Source organism: Abrus precatorius, unplaced genomic scaffold (genome assembly GCF_003935025.1).
Source record: "Abrus precatorius isolate BTA unplaced genomic scaffold, Abrus_2018 Scaffold153, whole genome shotgun sequence".
Lineage (NCBI taxonomy): Eukaryota > Viridiplantae > Streptophyta > Magnoliopsida > Fabales > Fabaceae > Abrus > Abrus precatorius.
The window spans coordinates 383,318-405,902 of NW_020874351.1; the positions used below are offsets into that span (position 1 = coordinate 383,318).

General features: G+C 34.2%; 4 protein-coding genes and 1 pseudogene across 4 annotated transcripts; 4 read left to right on the forward strand and 1 right to left on the reverse strand.

Annotated features, from left to right (window-relative positions):
• Nucleotides 1–524: 524 nt before the first annotated feature.
• LOC113857124 (exocyst complex component EXO70B1-like) lies at nt 525–2,506 on the forward strand. Its single transcript, XM_027488874.1, has one exon. The coding sequence runs from the start codon at nt 589–591 to the stop codon at nt 2,209–2,211; it is 1,623 nt and encodes a 540-aa protein (XP_027344675.1). The 5' UTR covers nt 525–588; the 3' UTR covers nt 2,212–2,506.
• A 522-nt stretch (nt 2,507–3,028) lies between these two features.
• LOC113857219 lies at nt 3,029–4,757 on the forward strand (annotated as a pseudogene).
• Nucleotides 4,758–5,842: 1,085 nt separating this feature from the next.
• On the forward strand, nt 5,843–8,518 carry LOC113857123 (exocyst complex component EXO70B1-like). Its single transcript, XM_027488873.1, has one exon. The coding sequence runs from the start codon at nt 5,931–5,933 to the stop codon at nt 7,626–7,628; it is 1,698 nt and encodes a 565-aa protein (XP_027344674.1). The 5' UTR covers nt 5,843–5,930; the 3' UTR covers nt 7,629–8,518.
• Nucleotides 8,519–8,955: 437 nt separating this feature from the next.
• On the forward strand, nt 8,956–12,683 carry LOC113857122. Its single transcript, XM_027488871.1, has 5 exons — nt 8,956–10,163; nt 10,766–11,300; nt 11,450–11,672; nt 11,851–11,907; nt 12,438–12,683. Exons 1-5 carry the CDS (start codon nt 9,176–9,178, stop codon nt 12,681–12,683), a joined length of 2,049 nt encoding a protein of 682 aa, XP_027344672.1. The 5' UTR covers nt 8,956–9,175.
• A 576-nt stretch (nt 12,684–13,259) lies between these two features.
• Nucleotides 13,260–16,231, reverse strand: LOC113857125 (F-box/kelch-repeat protein At1g80440-like). Its single transcript, XM_027488875.1, has one exon. The coding sequence runs from the start codon at nt 15,942–15,944 to the stop codon at nt 14,865–14,867; it is 1,080 nt and encodes a 359-aa protein (XP_027344676.1). The 5' UTR covers nt 15,945–16,231; the 3' UTR covers nt 13,260–14,864.
• Nucleotides 16,232–22,585: the final 6,354 nt, after the last annotated feature.

The window sequence follows — 22,585 nt, forward strand, 5'->3', positions numbered from 1 at the left end:
TAAACATTACCTTTATATGTGTCATTTTCTCTCCAATGTTCAGTAAAAAAGATATGCTGCTTATGGTATTTCATCATTCAGGATTATAAGTACTGCATATATTACTAAGTAATATGCTTGTTATAATAATTTTTTAAATGTTAAATGAACAACTTTTATTAGATAATAATAAAAAATTACATGAATGAGTGTTATATTCATATTGTTTTTTACTGTTAATATTTTTTAATAAACTATTATTCTAATTTAACTTAATAAAAGTTAACATTAATTTATAAGGATTTGTTTTTATCTGTTATAAATTTAGAAGTTTGTTCACTGAATTTTTATTAGACATAATAATTTTTATTATTTTTAAAATAATTTATTTATTGTTCTTCTTTTTTACTTGTTTATGGAATTTTTTATATTTTTTAATATATTTTTACCTTTCCGAATAAAACATTTTTTTACTCTGACTTTTTACTCTCCTTTTATTGTTCTCTGTTTCTTTTATCTGTTTCGTCCATTCTGTAACCAAAGCCTTGGACGTTTCTTCGTGACACCTAAAACCAAAGTCAAGTCAATAATTTTCTTGGGTCTTCGTTGATGGAGAACTTAGCATTGGACATCATTCTCCAATGGGACTCGGAGGAAGCCCGCCAGAAGATGATCTTTGGTAGTCACCGGCAAGAGGCAGAGCACTACCTCCAAGCCGTTGACGAAATCCAGAGCTTTGATGACCAAAGCGCAATCCCCATCGCCATGGCACGCTTGGAAAACGAATTTCACAACATCCTCATCTCACACACCATCCCTACTTCCTTCCTTCACCATCTCAACACCGAAGAAAAAGAAATTCAAAACAGTTGCGGTTGCTTCCGTTTTCTCCGCTCTGACGCTTCAGAAAAACGGCACGATGATGATGATAAGCTTCTTCGCTTTGGTGACATACCTTACGATGCTATTAACGACCTGCGTTGCATCGCGGAAAGGATGATATCATCTGGGTATTTGGGCAACTGCGTCCATGTTTATGCTAGCGTTAGGAAATCTGTTTTTGTTGCCACTTTGCAGAGGTTGGGCATCGGTGATGTTCAGCTTCCGCTTGAGGCCAAGATCCAGCGTTGGACAGAGGCTTCTACGGTTTGCGTTAGGACCCTGTTTTCTACAGAGAAGAGCCTGTGTGAGGATATCTTTGATGGGGTTGGTCCTGAAATTGATCATGCTTGCTTCATGGAAACTGTGAAGGAACCTGCCATTCAGCTTCTCAACTATGCTGATGCTACTTGCATAAGCTCCCCCTCATCCCCTCACATGCTGTTCATGATTCTAGACCTGTATGAAACTTTAGCTGATTTTGATATTGTTTTTGACTTCAAATCCTGCGAGTCCATACGTGTTATGACTGCTGAGGTTCTGCCTCGATTGGTTTGTGCTGTAAGAAACACTTTGTCTCTATTTGAAATAACTGTGTTTCAGGACACGTCTAAGGTTGTTGTCCCTGGTGGAGCAATTCACCCCATCACCACCTATGTCATGAATTACTTAAAATTTATCTCTGATTACAAGCAATCTTTGAATAAACTTATAGTTTCTAAGCCATCGTTCTCCCCAGATTTGATGAATTTTGCTTTCATCACAGAGGAGGAAGAAGGAAAAACCCCTTTGGCAATTCACTTAATTTGGATTATTGAGATTTTGCAATTTAATTTGGATGTTAATTCAAAGCAATATAAGGATTCATCATTGTCCCACCTGTTCATGATGAACAATGTCCACTGCATTGTTAATGGGGTGAAACGGTGTTCTGATTTGAGGGAGATGATTGGAGATAATTATTTGAGGAAGCTAATCAGGGAAGTCCAGAAAGCAGCCACTAGGTACGAGAGAGCAACTTGGGGGAGGGTATTGGATTGTTTAAAATATGAGGGATTGTATGCGAAAAAAGGCAGGGGCTTCTCAAAGAGTGCAGTGAGAAAAAGAATTAAGCGCTTCAATGCTATGTTTAAAAAGGTTCATAAGACTCAAGCTGTTTGGTCAATACCGGATTCGCAACTTAGGGAGGACCTTAAAAACTCTATATTACAGAAGCTGATCCCAGCCTATAGGATATTTGTTGGTTTTCAAGTGTTCGGTGACCTCTTAGGGAACTACTTTAAGTATTTTGTTCAGGACCTACAGGCTGCTGTTTTGGATCTTTTTGAAGGAATCCCTGTTTCCCAGCACTGAGAGGAGGAGATCTCAACCATGCAATTTGAGCATCCTATGCAATTTAATGAGGCACATACTCAAATGCGTTATGAGTGAGGACCATGAAACTTTCAATGCATATATGATTTTGGTTGTAGGTGCTTTGTGTTTATTTGGGTTTCAAAATGAAGAAATGCCTCACAAACTCCTGGGAACCATAGCATTTACCTTGATGAAATGTGAGCTAATGGATATTGTTTCGAAATCGTCATCTATATTTATATACCAGACTTTTAGCTGCTTGTATGGTCCTAATTTTATTTATTGAATTTGAAGTATTAACAAAAGGATGAAAGCATCTAAAGAACAAAAAATTTTATGCTAGTATGGATAGCTGCTTGTATGTTAATATTAAGCTAAGTTCACTGACAAGATACATATATTTCCAAAAAATGCATTCTTAATCAAATCGAAACTTATGCTCCTTGTATGCAAAGATTAAGCAAGTTCGTAGATACAATTTTATCTTAAAAAAAGTAACGTCATACTGACGTGTAATTTAAATAAATTTTCAACAAATATTCTAAAAAATACAGATAAATTAAATTTCTTTATAATTAAAAAATGTCTTAAAAAATTATAAGATGACTACAATATTAATATAAAACAAAAGCCTAAAAAATAAAGGGGGTAAGATACAAAGAAATACGCAGAATTAGATGAGTATAGCGAAGAACGTGCAAAATGAAAAAATAAATAAATAAGGAAAAACTATACTTTTGCGAATTCCATTACTTCCTGTGTTACTTCGACCAAAGTCAATATCTTTCTTTCTTCTACACCTAACACGAAAGTCAATCCCTTTCTTCTTGCGGTATCTTCGTCTACCCAATCCATTGATGGAAAAATTAGCATTGGACATCATTTTCCGGTGGGACTCCGAGGAATTCCGGCAGAAGATGATCTTTGACGGCGACCGGAAAGAGGCAGAGCTCTACCTCCAAGCCGTCGACGAAATCCAACCCTCCGGCGACCAGAGCGCCATCCCGATCGCCATGGCACGCTTGGAAGAGGAATTTCGCAACATCCTAATCTCCCAAACCAACCCCACTTCCTCCCTTCACCATCTCAACACCAAAAGAAGAAGAAAAAGAACCTCAAAACAGTTATGGTTGCTTCCGTCATCTCCGCTTAAACGCTTCAGCAAAACGACATGATGCTTCAGCTGATGAAGATGATAAGCTTCTTCACTCTGGCATCTTGGGCGAGATGGTTGTGATACCTTTTAGCACCGGTGCTATAAACGACCTGCGATGCATCGCGGAAAGGATGATATCATCTGGGTACTTGTGCCACTGCATCCATGTTTATGCCAGCGTTAGAAAATCTACTATTTTTGCTAATTTCAGAAGTTTGGCATCGATGATGTTCAGCTTTCGGTCAAGGCCAAGACCCAGCGCTGGATAAACGCTTCCACGTTCTGTGTTAGGACCTTTTTTTGGTTGCGAGCAGAAGCTTTGCCAGGAAATCTTTGATGGAGTTGGTCCTGATATTGATCATGCTTGCTTCATGGAAGCTGTGAAGGAACCTTCGATTCAGTTTCTAAATTTTGCTGACGCTACTTGCATAAACCCCACTTCAGACATGCTATTCAAGATTCTTGACCTGTATAATGCTTTGGCAGGTTTGATGCCTGATTTTGATGAGGTCTTTGACTTTCAATCATCTGAGTCAATACGTGTTGTGGCTGCTGAGGTTCTCTCTCGGTTGGCTGAGGCTGTAAGAAGGAGTTTGTCAGAGTTTGAGAGTTCCGTGCTTCGTGACACGTCTGAGGTTGTTGTCCCTCCAAGTGGATCAATTTACCCCTTGACCACCTACGTCATGTATTATTTGAATTTTATCTGTGATTACATGCAAACTTTGAATGATATTATAGTGTCTAAGCCATGCAATATGGATTTAGCTGACATCACAGAGGAGGAAGGGAAAAGCCCATTGGCTATTCCCTTAATTTGGATTATTGTGACATTGGAATTTAAGTTGGATGGTAAATCCACCCAATATAAGGACTCGTCTTTGACCCAACTATTCATAATGAACAATGTACACTATATTCATAAGACGGTGAAAGGGTGTTCTGAATTGAAGGATATGATTGGAGATGATGGAAGATGACTTGGAAAGTCCGTCAAGCTGCCACTAATTACCAGAGAGCAACTTGGGGGAGGGTGTTAAGTTGTCTAACAAATGAGGGAATGTGTCGCAAGATCTCAGAGAGTGCTTTGGAAAAAAAAAAAAAAATTAAGGCCTTCAATGCTATGTTTGATAAGGTTCATAAGACTCAATCCGTTTGGTTAATACCGGATTCTCAACTCAGGTAGGACATTAGAATATCCACAATAGGCAATCTTATCTCAGCATATAGGTGTTTTGTTTGGTGGCATCACAGCCACTTGCAGAACTACATCAAGTACTCTGATTTGGACCTTCATGGCGCTGTTTTTGATTTGTTCGAAGGTGTTTCCCAGCAATTGAGGAAGAGAGAACACAATGATTGGGTTAAGGATTTATATTATATCAATTGAAACATAAAATACTCTGCTTCCTCTGTTTATTTTCAACTGAAACATGAGGTGTGCAACAGTTATTCTTCAAGTTTAGAAACAATGACACATTTTGCTATTTCTTCTTCTTTGCAGTTTCAAGATTTGCCGTGCAGGATCTGAGGAATGAGATTTTAATATTGTGAAGATTGGCATAGTTTATGAAAAGTAAGTACTTACCCTCTATGTATTAGCTTGAAATCGGAAGAGTTTGTCCACCCCATAGATTTAATGTTACTTCATAACAGCACAAATCATTTTCAGTCTCCATTTTATTTTCTGGATAGGAAATAAAAATCACTTTCAAGGTTAAACTTTAATATTGTGTTTTAAATTTAAATAAAATATATTGATAGTGTAAATAATTTGTATGTTATTATTTAATTATGAATTATTATGTAATTAAAAATCATTATTTTATAATATATATATTTATAAATCTCATAATTAATAAATATAGAAAACTTTCAATGCAATCGTATAAAATTATTTATATTATCATATTAATTCTCTAAAGCTTTATATTATCAAAATAGTTCTTTGAAAAAAAATTTATCATTATTTTAATTTTAAATATTTTATTATTAAAGTAATTATTTAAATCATGTAATATTAATAAAAAATGTAAATAATAATTTTGAAAAGAAATGACGTTAATTTTTTAAAAAAATAAGAACGATTAAACGATGTATTTACGCATTAATAATATGTAAATAGAAAAAAAAAAGTGCAAAATGATTATCGGCTGAAGTTGCTAAGTCAACGTAGACTGTAAAATTACACCTTATGTTTTTGCACATTAATAATAATATTTGTAGCTAAAAAAGAGGTAAAGAAAAAAATGTGTAAATCACATTTCATGCAAGACTAGTATTACAATGTTCCAGTAATAAATTACAACAGTTTATTATATTTTTATATTAAATTTTCTGTTATAGTATGATCTTACTCATACATTACTTAGTTGTTAATTCACTGTATACTGATCCAAATGTCCATAATTTCTTTTATAAATTTTAAAACATAAGAAAAGAAAACTTTCTTTGACTTCTCGACTGGTTAGAACGACTTTGTTTTTTGTCTTCTTCGACACCCAAAACCAAAGTCAAATCGTTTCTGGGGTCTCTCGTTCTATCATCGTTTACCAATCCATTGATGGAGAACTTAGCATTGGACATCATTTTCCGGTGGGACTCCGATGAATTCCGGCGGAAAATGATCTTTTCCGGCGACCAGCAAGAGGCGGAGTGCTACCTCCAAGCCGTCGACGAAATCCAGCTCTCAAACGACGAGAGTGCAATTCCGATCGCCATGGCACGCTTAGAAGACGAATTCCGTAACATTCTAATCTCCCACACCAACCCCACTTCCTACCTTCACCATCTCAACACCAAAGAAGAAATAAAAGAAGAAGAACCCCAACAGGGTTGTGCTTGCTTCGGTCATCTCCGCTTCAACGCTTCACCTTCGGCAAGACGACATGTTGATGATCATGACATGCTTCTTCTCCCTAGCAGGTTCCGCGAGATACCTTACGATGCTACAAACGACTTGCGTTGCATCGCCGAAAGGATGATATCATCTGGGTACTTGGACCACTGCATACATGTTTATGCCAGTGTTAGGAAATCTGGTATTTTTGCATATTACAAGTGGCTTGGCATCAATGATGTTCAGCTTCCGCTTGCGGCCAAGATCCACTTATGGATAGAGGCTTCAAAGGTTTGTGTTAGAACCATGTTTGCCGGAGAGAAGAGGTTTTGTGAGGAAATCTTTGATGGAGTTGGGGATGATATTGATCATGCTTGCTTCATGGAAACTGTGAAGGAACCTGCTATTCAGTTTCTCAACTTTGCGGACGCTATTTGCATAACCGCCAGGTCATTACCTGACGAGATGTTCAAGATTCTAGAACTGTATGAAGCTTTTGCAGCTATGATTCCTGATTTTGATGATGTCTTTGACTTTAAATCCTGTGAGTGCTTACGCGTTAAGGCTGTTGAGGTTCTCTCTCGGTTGGCTGAGGGTGTAAATGGGACTTTGTCTAAGTTTGAAAAAGCTGTGGCTGGGGACACCTCTAAGGTTGTTGTCCCTGGTGGAGCAATTCACCCCTTGACACTATATGTCATGAATTATTTAAAACTTATCTGTGTTTACGAGGAAACTTTGAATGAGCTTATAGTGTTAAAGCCATCAATGGATTTAGCTGACATCACAGAGGAGGAAGGGAAAACCCCGTTAGCTATTCACCTAATTTGGATTATTGAGAAATTGCAAATTAAGTTGAATGGTGAGTCAAAGCAATATAAGGACTCATCTTTGTCTCACCTGTTCATGATGAACAATCTCCACTTCATTCTTAATGTGGTAAAAAGCTGTTCTGAATTAATGCACATGATTGGAGATGATTATTTGAAGAAGCTAACCATGAAATTCCAGCGGGCTACCACTAGCTACCAGGGAGAAACTTGGGGGAGGGTATTGGATTGTTTAAAAGACGAGGGATTGGATGGTACAGCGAAACATGGGTTTCTTTATGTGATCTTTAACAGTCCTATGAAACAAAAAATGAAGGCTTTCAACGCCATGTTTGAAAAGGTTCATAGGACCCAAGCTGCTAGGTTGATACCGGATTCACAATTAAGGGAGGAGATTAGAAAATCTATATTAGAGAAGCTGCTCCCAGCATATAATGCATTTCTTAGGCGGAACTTGAGCAGCGTACAGAATGGAACACATGTAGTGAACTACCTTAAGTATTCTAAACTGGACCTGCAGGTTGCTGTTTTGGATTTTTTCGAAGGAATTCATGTTTCCCAACACTTGAGGAAGAGATCACAATCACATGCCTAAGAGTGTTGCGAGAAGGAGAGGGCCCTAATCGTTGTGCTGCAGCTGATTGTATCGTGGCGTTTTTAAGTTTCTCATGTAAGTAGTTTTGTTAGTTATCTGTTCTCACCCTGTGGATATATTATGTATTGTGAGACAACTTTAATACATCGTTTTTCTTTTCTTTCAAATTCAATTATTTTAAACTGAAAAGTTCTTCTTTTTTTCAAATTGTTTCAGCTATTGTGACCTGAAAAGACTATTTTTTGCCATCATACTATCCACTGTTTTCGTGCATTAACAGGGGGATTTATTAACGATGAATTTATGGTACCCAAAATTTGGAAGAGTAAAAGCATCATCTTTATGTTCGTCCAATGTTATAATGTCACGTGTTTCTATCCAGTAGTGAACTTTTAAGAGTTGTTGTTTTGGTCTTTAGCTAATCCATTCCTAAGTGACCTGAACCTGCTACCATAGTGAAAGAAACATTAATATGAAATTTTTTTTTGTGTTAGATCTGTTCTAGGCTTTTAATGAAATCATTGTTTTGGTAACGTTAAATCAAAGAAAGGACATAATTTCTTCTGCAATTGGTGACAAGGATTTAGTGGTAAAAGCATTCCTGGGAAGAGAAATATGAATATATGATGAAAGCAAATAATGCTACATGTGACGGATACGATAAGGAAAATTCCTTCAACTATAATTCAAATCATGGCGCGTGAATCAGTCACTGCATCACCAGTTTAACCAATAATTCGAGTCAAGTGCATGTTTGATTCAGTTCGTCTGTCAAGCAATAACTGCAATATTTTTAATAAAATTGATAAAAAGTAACAATTTTTTTTAAATATGAACATTTAGTTGTTGTTTTAAAACTATAGTATCAATTACCTAATTATAATGAAAATGTTGATCCAAAAAATAATAAAGCTAATTAATAATAGAAATTGAAAGAATCTTTCGTTATCATTTACCAATACTCTGACGTGACATCCAAGCTTGTAGATGAAAGTAGTTGCGACTTGCGAGCCCCCCTCTAATAATTATTTCAATAATTTATGCTTTGGTCTATAAAAGAAAATTGAGTTTATTTTCGTTGACCAACCTAACACGTGCGATGCACATGCAGCCATTTTCTGTTAGACCACTCTGGCCTCCTCTGTCTTTCTTCTTCCACTTCTTTGTTGTTAAACTCTCTTGCAGTTCAAGGACCCAATTCAAGAATGATCGTTGACCCTGAAAGCACAGATCCTTGTTGTAGCAACACATCTCGAAAGCGTTAAAAGGGATCCATGTAATGCATGCTCTGATCCTCGCCATGAAGAAAATCATGTATTAACTCATCTCTTTTCGTTTGCTAAGAAAAATGCACCAATAACTAAAACAGAGCATTTCCTTACAATTTTTTTTCCTTTTAATTCTTCTTTCTTGATAAAGCTAAAATTTTCTACGTATGGTTGGAAACATAGAGAGAGCAGCAGCAATGTTGAACTCAATTATCCCAAGAAGGAAATGATTTTTCAAGTGGGGCTTCAAGCTTCTACAATGATATAGTTAAGAAAATAATGGAGGATTGCAACAACAGAGGAGAAATTCAGGCAAATTTAAATAAGCAGTGCTCATCAAAATCAGGTAGCAGTTTGAAATATACGATATCTGGAAGATCAACTCCACAACACTCTCCTTCATTTCGGCGACCACATTCTAGTTTAACACCAAGAAGAGAAAGCAGGGGTGGCACACAGTGCTTTGGGAGAAACCGGTTACTATGGTGGTTGTTTCTGATTACCCTTTGGGCTTATCTTGCATTTTCTGTTCAGTCCAGGTGGGCACATGATGATAATAAGAATGAGGAATTATCCGGCTTTGGAAGCAGGCCAATTGATACAATCTCAGACAGTGAACACAATCATCATCATGATTTGATTGCCAAAAACAATTCCTTATATGTTAATATTGAAAAAGTTGAGAACAAGGTGGTGATTGGTAACACAATGGATGTAGCTTTGGCCAAGAAAGAAAATGATGTTCCATCAAAACTTAAAACTAACTCAAAGAAAAGGAGGAGGCGATCAATGCATGCTTTGAGAGGTAAGACACGCGGTAAGAAGAAGCTTAAGCAAAAAGTTGAGAGCAGTGGTATAGAGGAACAGGAGCCAGAAATTCCTCAAAGGAATAGTACCTACGGATTCCTTGTTGGTCCATTTGGTTCAATAGAGGATAGAATTCTTCAACGGAGACCTGAGAAGCGTTTTGAAACATGTAACAAGAAGGAGGACTTTTCACACCTTGTTTGGTCCAAGAGGTTTGTGTTGATATTTCATGAGCTTTCTATGACTGGAGCTCCACTTTCAATGCTGGAGTTGGCAACCGAACTCTTGAGTTGTGGAGCTTCTGTTTCAGCTGTTGTGCTTAGCAAGAAGGGTGGTTTGATGCAAGAGCTTGTTAGGAGACGAATCAAGGTGCTTGAAGACAAAGCAGATCTCAGCTTCAGAACTGCAATTAAGGCAGATCTTGTCATTGCTGGATCAGCTGTCTGTGCTTCATGGATTGGTATGAACAGATTAATTAAGTTTTTCCTTGCATAGTGTTGGAAAGCTGATTTGTTTGATGGTAAATAATTTTTAAACTCAAAGTACGAAGCACATGTCAATGAATAATTGACATGAATTTCTAGCTATTTGTGTAACAGAATAATGCTTGGTAGTTTTTACAACTTCAAAATATAGGTTCAACAGAAAGGTTAAAAACTTATGATACAAAAGTGTCAGAGGCTTAATTTCATATCCTCATACTAATTCTAAAATTATTGGCATAGGACTTACACTTATTACCATGTTATGAAACGTGTTTAATTTCATCATCTTTCTAAATGACACTGACACAGGAATTTCTCCATGCCTTGCCTCTTTCATATAAACATAAACTTCTAGCCTTTTAATCATTCCTGACATTGAGAATTGATTGAAGAAGCGGTTAAGATTACCCATAGAATAGAGCTTATTCTCAAATTTTGTACCATTATCAAGATGAGAACCTTGATATATATCATGTGGTGGGTTATAAACAATATGAAAAAGTGGGAAACCATGAGTTTGTAACTCCACACTTCTACAAGTGTCTTACTAAAATATGATAGTCTTATATGCTTCCAGAACAATACATTGAACATTTTCCCGCTGGTGCAAATCATGTTGCTTGGTGGATTATGGAAAACCGACGAGAGTACTTTAATCGTTCAAAGGATGTCTTGCAGAAAGTGAAGATGTTGGCTTTTCTTTCCGAATCTCAATCTAAGCAATGGCAAAAATGGTGTGAAGAAGAAAGCATAAAATTAAAATCTCAACCTGCACTTGTTCCATTGTCTGTTAATGATGAACTAGCTTTAGTAGCTGGAATTCCTTCTACACTTAATATTACATCTTTTATTGCTAAGAACATGGATGAGAAGAGGATGTTGATGCGAGATTCAGTAAGAAGAGAAATCGGCTTAACAGATAATGATCTGCTTGTGATATCTCTCAGTAGCATCAACCGTGGGAAGGGTCAACTACTGCTTCTTGAATCAGCAAGTTCCATTGTAGAACATAGACCATTGCAAGATGATAAGAAAATCAATGAATCATCAGATGATGGAGAATACCTATCTGTCATGGCTAGAAGACATCGAGTTAGAGAATTGTTGCCATTGTTGAAGGATAGCAGTGTAGCTTTGAACAATGTCTCCATCAATTCTACAAAAAGGTTGCATGAATGATGAATCTAATAATAAAGTATATGGTAGTATAATGTTGCAACTTTATTCATTGCACTATTGATGTGTGCTTTTATGTTCACAGAAGGAGGAAAGTGTTGTCACACGACAATGGAACAATGAAACAATCTCTCAAAGTTCTCATTGGTTCTGTGGGATCTAAGAGTAACAAGGTGGATTATGTTAAACGTCTTCTAAGTTTCTTGTCACAACATTCAAACTTGTCTCAGTCAGTTTTGTGGACACCATCCACAACGCATGTTGCCTCACTTTACTCTGCTGCAGATGTTTATGTCATAAACTCTCAGGTAAACTGTTTTCAAATTATTTATCATGTAATAGAAATGATTGACTTGTGAATGAAAATGTCAGTTTGAATCTATCAGCTTAGCTCCCACATACTAATAAGGCATTGTTGTTATTGTACAAGTATTATTGACTTTATTGAAGTGCAAATCTATTGCTAATATGCAAAATGGTGAACAGGGATTGGGAGAAACTTTTGGACGGGTGACTATAGAAGCAATGGCATTTGGTCTTCCGGTATGATAGCCAACTCGATTTCCATGGATATATCTTGTAATGACGTGTGTTGGTAGTTTCTTCATTTGAAATATTGTTACTTGGAAATGTAAAATTAATTGTTCTTAAGACTGCTGCTGTGTTATTGATGTAAAATTACTCTCTCACTTTCTATTTATAAGACCCTTCAACTAAATTACATGGCTAACGAAAAGTTATTACAACTAGTTAATATATTAATCTTTAAAAAATCAATTACAATTTTCTGAATTTACTCTTATTTAAAGTCAAACTCTGTTATCACTTTAAGGTGAAGGTTGCAAAATTTCAGTGAACTTTCGTTAGATCCTCCCACCATGGAAAATAATACAAAATTGGATCAAATTATTAATTATATAATGGAAATATATCATGTGTAGGGTAGATTATCTTAGGTTTGCTTAATTCTATGATTCGGTGAAAGTAGTTGATCCATGACAATCTCTAAGATTTTGTGTGTGTATAGTTTCTTGAACGGTACAAATAAATATTGACAGTTCATATTGGAGTAGGTGCTTGGAACAGATGCTGGAGGAACGCAAGAGATTGTTGAGCATAATGTGACAGGTCTTCTTCATCCTATTGGACGCCCAGGGAATCATGTTCTTGCACAGAATCTTCGGTTTTTACTTGAAAACCGGTTGGCAAGAGAGCAAATGGGGATGCAAGGAAGAAAAAAGGTGCAGAGGATGTACTTGAAGCATCATATGTATAAGAAATTTGTAGAGATTCTTGTAGGTTGCATGAGAAGTAAATAACTGCTTGGCACTTGTAATACCCTCATTCTTTTATACTGAAATTGTTATTCAGATGTTATTAATAAAATCGACATGAAGGAATTTTTATTTTATTTTTTTCTGCAAATTCTGACCCTAACAAAAGAGAAAGAACATGCCAAAAACGAAATAAAAAGTGAATTATTAATTAAATGCGAAAGTAAATTGCTCCCCTTTGATACTGGAAACCATCGTTCTCTAATCTGAATTCAAATTATTTTGAGGTATTAAAATAACATTTTTTATCTTTCCCTACCCAATCCATGGCACTCCTGGAAAACGAATTCCGTAACACCCTCATATCAGACACCAAAGACGTAAAAGAAGAACCCCTGGACAGTTATGGCCAGCTTAATTCTATGATTTAAGTGAAAGTAGTTGATAGTTGACGATCTCTAAGATTTTATGTATGTGCATAGTTTCTTGAATGATACTGACAAATATATTGACAGAATATTGGAGTCGGTGCATGATATATTGCAGAAAGAGTCGTCATAGAGTACAAATAGTAAATATAGAGACGAATAATTAATAAGCAGACGAAAGTAGAGAAGAGAAAAACAAGAACAAAGATCAAGATCAAGAATAAGAACAAGACCCACTGTAACGAGAGTAAGAATAAGAAAGCAAGACTAAGAACCAAAAAACAAGAACAAGAACAAGAATGAAAGCAAAACAAAACCAAGCCCAAGAGCGAGAGCACAAGATGAAGACCAAGAACAAGATGAACAAAAGTTAAAAGTAAGGATATTTTATAAAATGGAAAAAATAGGGTATAATAAGTAATTTCCTCAGATTAAAAGGACCCGAAAAATCTTGACAAGGCCCATAAAAGTTGTCAGCACCTAAAATTGGGTCAAAATCCAAAATTTAGTTAAGGAGGGTCTTGTGGAGTAAGTTGGGTTCTCATTTCCTTTAGTTGGTGCGTGCGCAAAGGCCCATTTTATGCTTCAATTGTCAACCCCCTCTTGATTGTCTTAGCTCCATTTGGGAAGGTACAAGCATTATATATGTGTCTGTGTTGTTAAAACTTGAAATATAAAGCAATTAATTGAACATTGGACTAAGTGACATACTTTTTTAACACAGATTATGCACAGCATTATAGGCTCACAGCTCAATATTGATTGTGTTATGGGGTAAAGGCAAATAAAACAGAGTTAATGTATTTCGAGAAAAGGCAAGGAAGAAAATGAAAGAGAAATTCCATTCCATTTAACACCAGGGACTCAAAACCCAATGCATAGTTCACATTGGCTTTTCTATAACTTTACGCCTTTCATCCCTATGTTCAGTGCCGGATTTTGACACATGGTGAAATTAAGTCAAAAGTATCCTCATAAACTTATATCATGGAAAATAAGTGTGACCATATAAAATTCAAGTAGACACGTCCTAGTCTCTAAAATCACACGTCTCAATCTCCTCATTCCTTAATTCTACAAAAGGTCATTTGTTTTATTTTATTACTGTTATTTTACATTAAAAGCGAAATAAATCACACTTTACAAGATGAAAGACTAGAAGTAAAACAATTTCAGGAATTAACATAAACATATACTTGAATTTTCATATATAAAAAGTTAACAGTGCTATTAATTTTCAAAAAGATTCGCAGTTTACGGTAGATGAATACAATAATGTGAAGCATAAATAGATGATTTATAAAATTGAAGTTGCTGTAGTTTGAAAATTGTAACAAACATAAATACTTGAAAGTTGTGTGGTTTACTTGTTTGGGCCAGGCGTCAATTGGGCAAAGAAGGGAATTGTGGGGACCGTAATAACAACCAAACAACATTAACGAAAAGAAAAAAAGGGGAAGAGACGTGCCATTGCGTAGGCGTGAAGGCTTGGGCATTACTCCAAATACAGAATTTCCAAATTTGTAAATACATAAAAAAAAAAACTCTGGTTACACTGATGATATTGAATCCTAAAATATTTAAAATCATAAATATTTATGGTTTTGTTTTTCAGAACTTGTTATGGTAGAAACAAATTTTTATGATAATAGAGTATGCATGCATTAATGCAAGGATGCATAATATTAATGCAAAAAAGATTACGTTAATTAACAGAACAAAATAACTATATAGCTATATTGTATCATCTTCACGTGGAAAAATCAAAAAGTCAATTTCCATTTTTCGTATTTTTAGTCTAAATCTCCAAAACGCAACCGGTTTGGACATGGCCCCTAAACCCCCCTGGGCTTTCCAGTTTGCTCCAATTGCAACTCTTCACATTAAACATAACACCCATGTGCACTTCACCGTAGCCGCTTGATCCAATCAACAACAGAGTCCCATCAAATGATCCAACGTACGCCACGTTGCGTATCTCCCCCGGAACCGCCGCTATCTTCTGCCACGTGTCCCCCCGCATGGCCATCAAGTCACCGCCGATGCACATATATACTGTCTCTTTTCCATCGCCACCGTCCACCAATGTCCTCGGACACGTGGCCGAATCCAAGAAGCCCTCTTCGACTTGGCCCCAATTCCACGTGGCAACATCGAACGCCTCCGCGCTCCTCTCGAACCTTCCCTGCATGTCCGTCCGGTAACCGCCGACGACGACCAACCTCCCGCGGCGGAACACCGCCTTGCACTCGTCGCGCTCCGCCGCCATGTCGGGCAGCGAAATCCACCGGTCCACCGCCACGTCATAAGCCAACGCCGACCGCAGCGCGTTCTTCTCGTCGTCATGTCCCCCGGCGACGAACACCGTCCGGTCGGAGTCCGACGCGCACGCGAAAAACGTACGGGGCCCACCAGGCATATCAGACCCGCGGCGCCACTTCGCCGACAAGAAATTATAAACAAACACAGAATTCGATGATTTCCACGAATTCGGGTCTAACCCGCCCATAACCACCAGATCGTACCCGACACCCACTACCTGGCAAAACATGGGTAACCCGGAACTGAATTCGGGTAGTGGTGGCAACTCGCTCCAGTTACCCGTAACCGGTTCCAATACACTGAGCCGATAAGCCGGGTTAGTTAGGCGCTTCGTGGAACCCGATTCGGATTTTTCCGGGTCAACCCGCGCCTGGACCATCACTAGGAGCTTCTGTGCGTGCCCCGTGCTCCGCCGTTGACCGTGGAACTCCGGCATCTGAATTTCCGTCTTCCACCCCTTGCACACGGATGCCACGGTGGGAAGCTGCTGGTACGAAACCCGAATTAAACAGTCTCGGGCCACATCCTCCGGTAGACCCGAAATCAACTCCATCATAGCAGAAAACTAAGTGAAAACGATGATCAAAACGGTTTATCACTGAATTAATGAACACCCATATGCCAAAATTGTAAAAAGAGGTGATTTTGAGATGCAAGTTTGCAACTTGGTAGGACAAGTCTGAGAAAGAGTGGGAGAGAATAAAAGATATTTGATCTAAATATGAGAAGAGGAAGAAGAGCAGTTTGAGAAGTGGATATGGTTTAGGTTTAGGTTGTGGAGATGATGTTGTTGTAAGGGAGAAAGGTTGAAGGTTTGGGATTTATAGAGGGTTGCACATGGACATGGTTGAATTGAGTTGAGTGACAAAGCAATGGCAATCAATAGGTGTTCTAGAAGGTAAGGGGGGTTTGATTGAGAAGTGGGACTTGTTGAAAACGACAACTAAGGATTAATATTGAAAAGCTGGAACGGCCTATCCTATGCATATGCAATTGGCACCAAATGGATACCTCATTTGCTACTTGTTGCTTGCTTTTTAGTTAGTTATTGAAATCATAATCATCATAACTTTGTGTGTAGGAAACAAAAAATCTACTCAAGAATTTTTTTTTATTGTCATTAATATTTTTGCCACATATCAATTTACTTCTTCTAGAAGCTATTCGCGATCTATACTCAAATAAAAATATCCCCTCCTTCATTTCTTTATTCCCCTTCTTTTGTTTACATTATTACAATAACCGACCTTCCCCTCAATTTATATCTTTTTATTTCACTCTCTTCTGCAATTTGCATTCCAATAATTGATTTTTTGGTCAATATTTCCATATTGACTTTACTGTTTCACCTCTTCATTCACGGGTGCTTTCCTTTTCTTGTGATCATCGTTGATTTAAGAAACTGTATTCACAAACTTTATATATGCCAGTTTAATTTATTGTTGTTTTCATTTTCTTTGTTATTAGTTACAATGGTCTTTCATTAAAAGAAAAGTTACAATGTCTTATAACCCATGTGATTCTCGCATCATGAAAATTTCTATCAGATCCAAGATCCACAGACATGGAGACAAAGACAACATAATCGAAACAAGTAGATTTTTGTTCTTTTTTCTAAATGAAACGAGTTACACGACATCGTTCAGTTTTCTAAACATGTTCAACACCAAGGAACATCTCAAATCCATCGTCTTCTACAGAAATTAGGAACCCCTCACTCTCTAGCTTTTCCTCTTTGTAAGCATAGAAATGGGTTTTGGGTACTTGGAATTTAACATTGATGTGATGGGAAGTGGGTCCCAAACACTATAGCGATTCTGACAAGCGAGCGAATGAGAAAGTTGGGCCCACAGATGGAGGTCCAACTTATCGTGTTTTCAACAAAACTTGCATACATGCATTTTCCGTATTCTATATATTATATTATATAAACCACTTAACTTTGTTCTAGAAACATTGAAACTGGAAATACTTCATTTAACCATAAATATTATTCAATACTTTTTTGCAATAATGGACCATCTTGTCATTTCCCTCATCTCGCAATCTCTTCAAGGAAGAAACTAGACAATACAAAATTAATGACATGTGTTTTATTTTATAAATTAAATCTTATAATTATAATACTTTTTCTAAAATTATTTTATAAATTATAATAAATAAATATTTAAAATATATATTATATGTTACAGTTATTTTTTTATTAAATATAAAATTAAATTATTTTATTTTATTTTCTACATATAACTTTTGATGTGGTATTAATTTTTTTCGTTGACATAACATTCTATGGTTAATTTTTTCTATTGTAAAATAGATTTATACTTAAAAATTAGAATTATATTTAGTATCTTAATTAGGAATTTGTAGTTTATTAATTTAGTTACTATATTTATAAAATTATTTAATAAATATAAAATAAAATAAAACTTGTAACTTTTAAAAATATTTTTATTTTTAAAATATATATAAAGTAATGTCTAGCTTTTAAAAATTAATTACTAATATTTTTATGTTTTACAAAAATTGACTTATTTCACAAGTAAAATATATTAATTTTATTATCTTTTATCTTCTTCATTGTAACACTAATTTCATTATTTTACTTTCTCTGTTTTTTATTTAAAAATATTTTATATTAACAAATATATATATATATATATATTAAATTAATTATAAATTTTGATATTATATTAATATAACATGATATATATTTTTAAATTATTTAAGATTAAAAAATTATATATATCGTGCACTTCCCTTTCATAGGAGGCATGATAAAATTAAAAAATCATTTAATAATGTATCCAGTAATTTATCGGAAAAACCAAGATAACAATAAAAAATGTCAACGGTCACGATAGAGAGATTGTACCACTGAAACAAAAAAAATATACAAAATGTTACGTGAAAAGAGAGAGAGAATGCCAGATAAGTGAATTATATAAATAAAGAATATTATATGTATAGTAATTATGCATGTCTAAGTAATTAATTTATTTTGAGAGTACATTTTGAATAATTTACTTTATTTGATAATTATTTTTAGATATGAAATTTTATTGACGTAATAGTTACAATAAGTTCGAACTCAGATTAAGTAGATATGTTTATAAATTTAAAAATTATTTGATATATAATATATTTGAAAATATAAAAAATAAAAGTATACGTTTATAAATATTTAATTTGTGTTATTTAAATATCTATTTCATTAAAATCGAATTTATATATAACTTTTAAAGACTTGTTTTTAAAATAGGTAGATTTCTGACCATACATATATAACCTATTGAAAGCAACAACTGATGACATATCCACTTGGGCGGCTATGATAATTTTTTATTAAAATACCTTAAAACAAGAGTAACGTTGGTTTGTGTCTGTGATTCTAACAATTAACATTGCCGAGTCCAAAGTTGCTCCGTTAAATACTCTGCATTTTAAACAGATAACGGTTTATGAATTTTTCTTCAAAATTTTTAATAATCTTATCGTTATAGACCAAATATTAGAGGGTCTTGGCGTCTTGCTTCAAGCGAGTCAAATTATTATTGTGTACAAACTTTAGTGCTGACACTATAAAAAAAATCATTTATTAACAAATAAAATTTGGCAATAGTGTGTAGTCTTCATTAATATAAATTTTAAAGAATGAAAAATAAATAATTGAAATAAATTTTAAAAACTTATACTGATAATATGATATATTAAATTAATAATTAAATAATTTATTGATAAATATTAATATTATCAATGTTAGTATAAATTTTTAAAGTCTATACTAATAATTCATTTTTGTTAAACAAATATTTTACTAATGAAAAAGACAGTTTTATAAGTGAAATAAACATTAGTTTAGGAGCTTAAAGACACCACATTTTAATTAAGTAAATATATAATACAGGTGTATATACAAGTTTTAACTTGTCTGTGGACATCACGAGTTCTTTCTTTTATCTCTTAATAATAAGTAGAATATATATTATTAATAAATAAAATAAATATATATATATATATGTATAAAGATTAATACATAATAACTTGTTATGAAAAAATAATTATTACCTTTTAAAGAAAAATCAATTCTCCCATAAACAACTCTCAAAATAGGAATTTATAAGATAGAGAGAAAATGCTACAATAAACAAATAAGATAATGAATTCATACCATTTTCTTTATTCGGATGAAAAGCATAATTTATAGCTCTCTCACGATTACCACTGTCTCTGCTTCTTTGGTGAACAATAGGAAGAACTTTTATGTAAGTGATTAAAAGACATTTCCATCCAATAAAAGAAGCTTCCAATGTGAAGGTTGAATCACGTTTCAATCCTTGTGCCTTAGACCATGAAAATTAGTTTTCTTGGATCCCAATCAGATTAATTAGCACCATACATGACGTTAAGTTTTTTTTCTAGTAGCTTTTGACAAAACTTGCGTTGACTTGATAAATTCAGAATCATTTCGGAGTTCAAGCTTTTTGAATGTGGAATGCTTTTCATCCCCTTCATCAAGTTTGATAAATATAAAATTAATGGGACTGAATCAAATTTAGTCACTTTTTTGTTTTAATTTTATAAGTACGGTTGTGTGCCTAGGAATACACACATTTAGATTTATGGTTCAAATAGTATATACGTACGTTGAGTTTGAACCGTGAATAATTATTCAAATCAAAATCAACGTGTGTGACTTTTTTCCCAGATGGAATACGTGTCAAACAAATACAATACCGTAATTGACATTCCTATATCGTTTGGAAAATTCTCACTTGATACCATCGAAAGAGTGTGTGATGAGTGAAAGAAAATGAGATAAAAATACAATAAAAAATAGAGAGAAAATAAAATAAATATAAAAAATTGAGTAATTAATAATGGCTTGTTAAATAAAGATTTTTTTTAATTTTTTCTTCGATTCATGGTAATATGCAGTGGTTGCATACCTCTGTCTCCTCTTCCCCTTTTTAACATAAATTTGCTGGTTTCCACTAAGCAGACAGCAGAGACATTCCCACTAAGCAAATAAAATGATTTTGATGAAATTTTGTAGTATTTTTGAATATCAATATTCAGTATGGCTAAATGTTTTTTCAAGAGCAATCAATTGAATTGGGCATAGTGTAACGAAAGAACTAATCTCTCACAAATTAACTAATCACTTAATAACATCTCATTAAACAATTAAACACAATTTATATTTTTATTAAAAGATATTTCCATATTTAATATTTTTTTTGTTAGTGCCTCAAACATGATTACCTTCATTTGAAAAAATCGCAAATTGAGGAAATCATGAGATTGAGTAGCACATGCTCTGCCATTTCGCATTTTCCAGAAGCAAAATTTTCAATCATCGGATTTTAATTATGCAAATTAAAAGGGAAATATTTGTATTAGAAAAATAATTTATAAATAACTCAGGCTTAAATAAAATTTGTGTCCCCAAACCCCTTATAATAATCACCGAATAAATGAAAGAAAGCTTAACAATGTAGCGTATAAAAGAGAAGAGCACGTGAAAAGAGAATGTAATCACCCGACAAAGTGCGCATCAAGCGGCGCCACATAACTAGATATCATTAAGATATACCCCTTAAAAGAATCATGGTGGTCCACTTCTCATTTTTGGGTTGAGATGCTTGTTACATAGCTTCTAGAAGAGTGACAAAATAATGCTACCTACGCAATTTTATAAAAGAAAATAAAGTGTTACTAATACACTTTATTAAGGATAACTTTTTAATATTAATTAAATTTATTAAAAATTATATGAGTCGTATTTTTTATTTTTAAATTAATATTTTTCTCGTATTTCTATAATTTTAATAAATTTTAGCTACAAATAAAAATGTATAAAAAAGTGTGACAGATAATATATTATTAGTATTTTTAAAAAAATTGCAAAAACATTTTGTATTTTGATCTCCATTGATAGCCATCCGTGACAACTCCGATGGTGAATGTGCTCACATGCGCCTCATTGGTAAGCATCATAGTTCCAACAACTACATTTTTATTTAATTTTTTTTAATCTCTTGTAAGTTTATAATGGAAAGATTATACAAGTTAAACACTAATTATCAATACAACTGATTTAACTCTACGTGTAAACTAAAAGAGTTTTTTTTTTCAAATAGTTTTAGACAATAATTAAATAAATTTAAGCACTTGTATTTTAAATAATTCTATACTTCATTGTATAATTATCTTCAATTAATTTTTTTTATCCAAATAGTTCATCTGAGCGATTTGATTCGATCAACACTCCTGCAAAATTACCTTTCAGCTTATCCCTAAATTTAGCTGCAAATTATAATTCTAAGCGTGGGATTAATTTGACTGTATAGACAACACATTTAGCTAACTATCTAATTAATACTAATTCTTGCTATTCTATCAATTGTTATGAAACAGCAGAAGTTAAGCAACTGTCATAATTTTGAGGTTATCAAATGGTAAAGCTTAAAACGTGTAAAACTACAGTATGTAAACGGTTATGTATACTATTACGTAGCATACAGCAAATGATCTAGTCTCTAGGGACAATGACACATACCTCCATAACAAAATTTGAATACGCTACAATTCTTAAATCCACCATGTGCTCACTCTAATCAATCTCTGAAATCGATGCGTATACGGTATGCCTAAATATATATTCAGAAAATTCACATCCTCAAAAATTTTCAAAGTTTGGTTGACACATTTGGAATTCGTTGTTTCAGATTGAATCATATAAATATAATACCTTCATTTTAAATAAATTATAACTACTTTGTTTTTTCATGATCACAGATATTTTTTTTCATAAATCGTTATCATAATCATAGGCTGACATGGTTATGTATATATAGGAATTTATCAATATCGTTTTACAAGTAATGTAAATCTAAATAAAGTACATGTTTTTTAAGATAAACTCATGTTAACATGTTTAGGTCTATATCTGTGGTTGTATTGTATACCTACCTGTTTACGTTATCTATTCTGGGTTTCACATCTCGATCCCGAGGCTCTTCTTTCCTCATACCTAGAATTCCGTTATCTGGAAAAAGCACAACTTCAAATTCCAATGCAACAACAAAACATTAAAATTCTCCAAAAAGAATTTAACAGATCAACGCGAATTTGAACCTAAAAGGCTCTGTCTCCGAGAAATTATACTATCCTTAGAATTTGCGTGCAAGTCAT

Bases quoted from the DNA above. Each gene is read 5' to 3' on its own strand.
- LOC113857124 (XM_027488874.1), top strand. From the start codon at position 589: ATGGAGAACTTAGCATTGGACATCATTCTCCAATGGGACTCGGAGGAA.
- LOC113857123 (XM_027488873.1), top strand. From the start codon at position 5,931: ATGGAGAACTTAGCATTGGACATCATTTTCCGGTGGGACTCCGATGAA.
- LOC113857122 (XM_027488871.1), top strand. From the start codon at position 9,176: ATGGAGGATTGCAACAACAGAGGAGAAATTCAGGCAAATTTAAATAAG. The intron at 11,301-11,449 runs GTTGAAGGATAG...TTATGTTCACAG, and splicing joins GTTAGAGAATTGTTGCCATT to AAGGAGGAAAGTGTTGTCAC. The intron at 11,673-11,850 runs GTAAACTGTTTT...AATGGTGAACAG, and splicing joins TTTATGTCATAAACTCTCAG to GGATTGGGAGAAACTTTTGG.
- LOC113857125 (XM_027488875.1), bottom strand. From the start codon at position 15,944: ATGATGGAGTTGATTTCGGGTCTACCGGAGGATGTGGCCCGAGACTGT.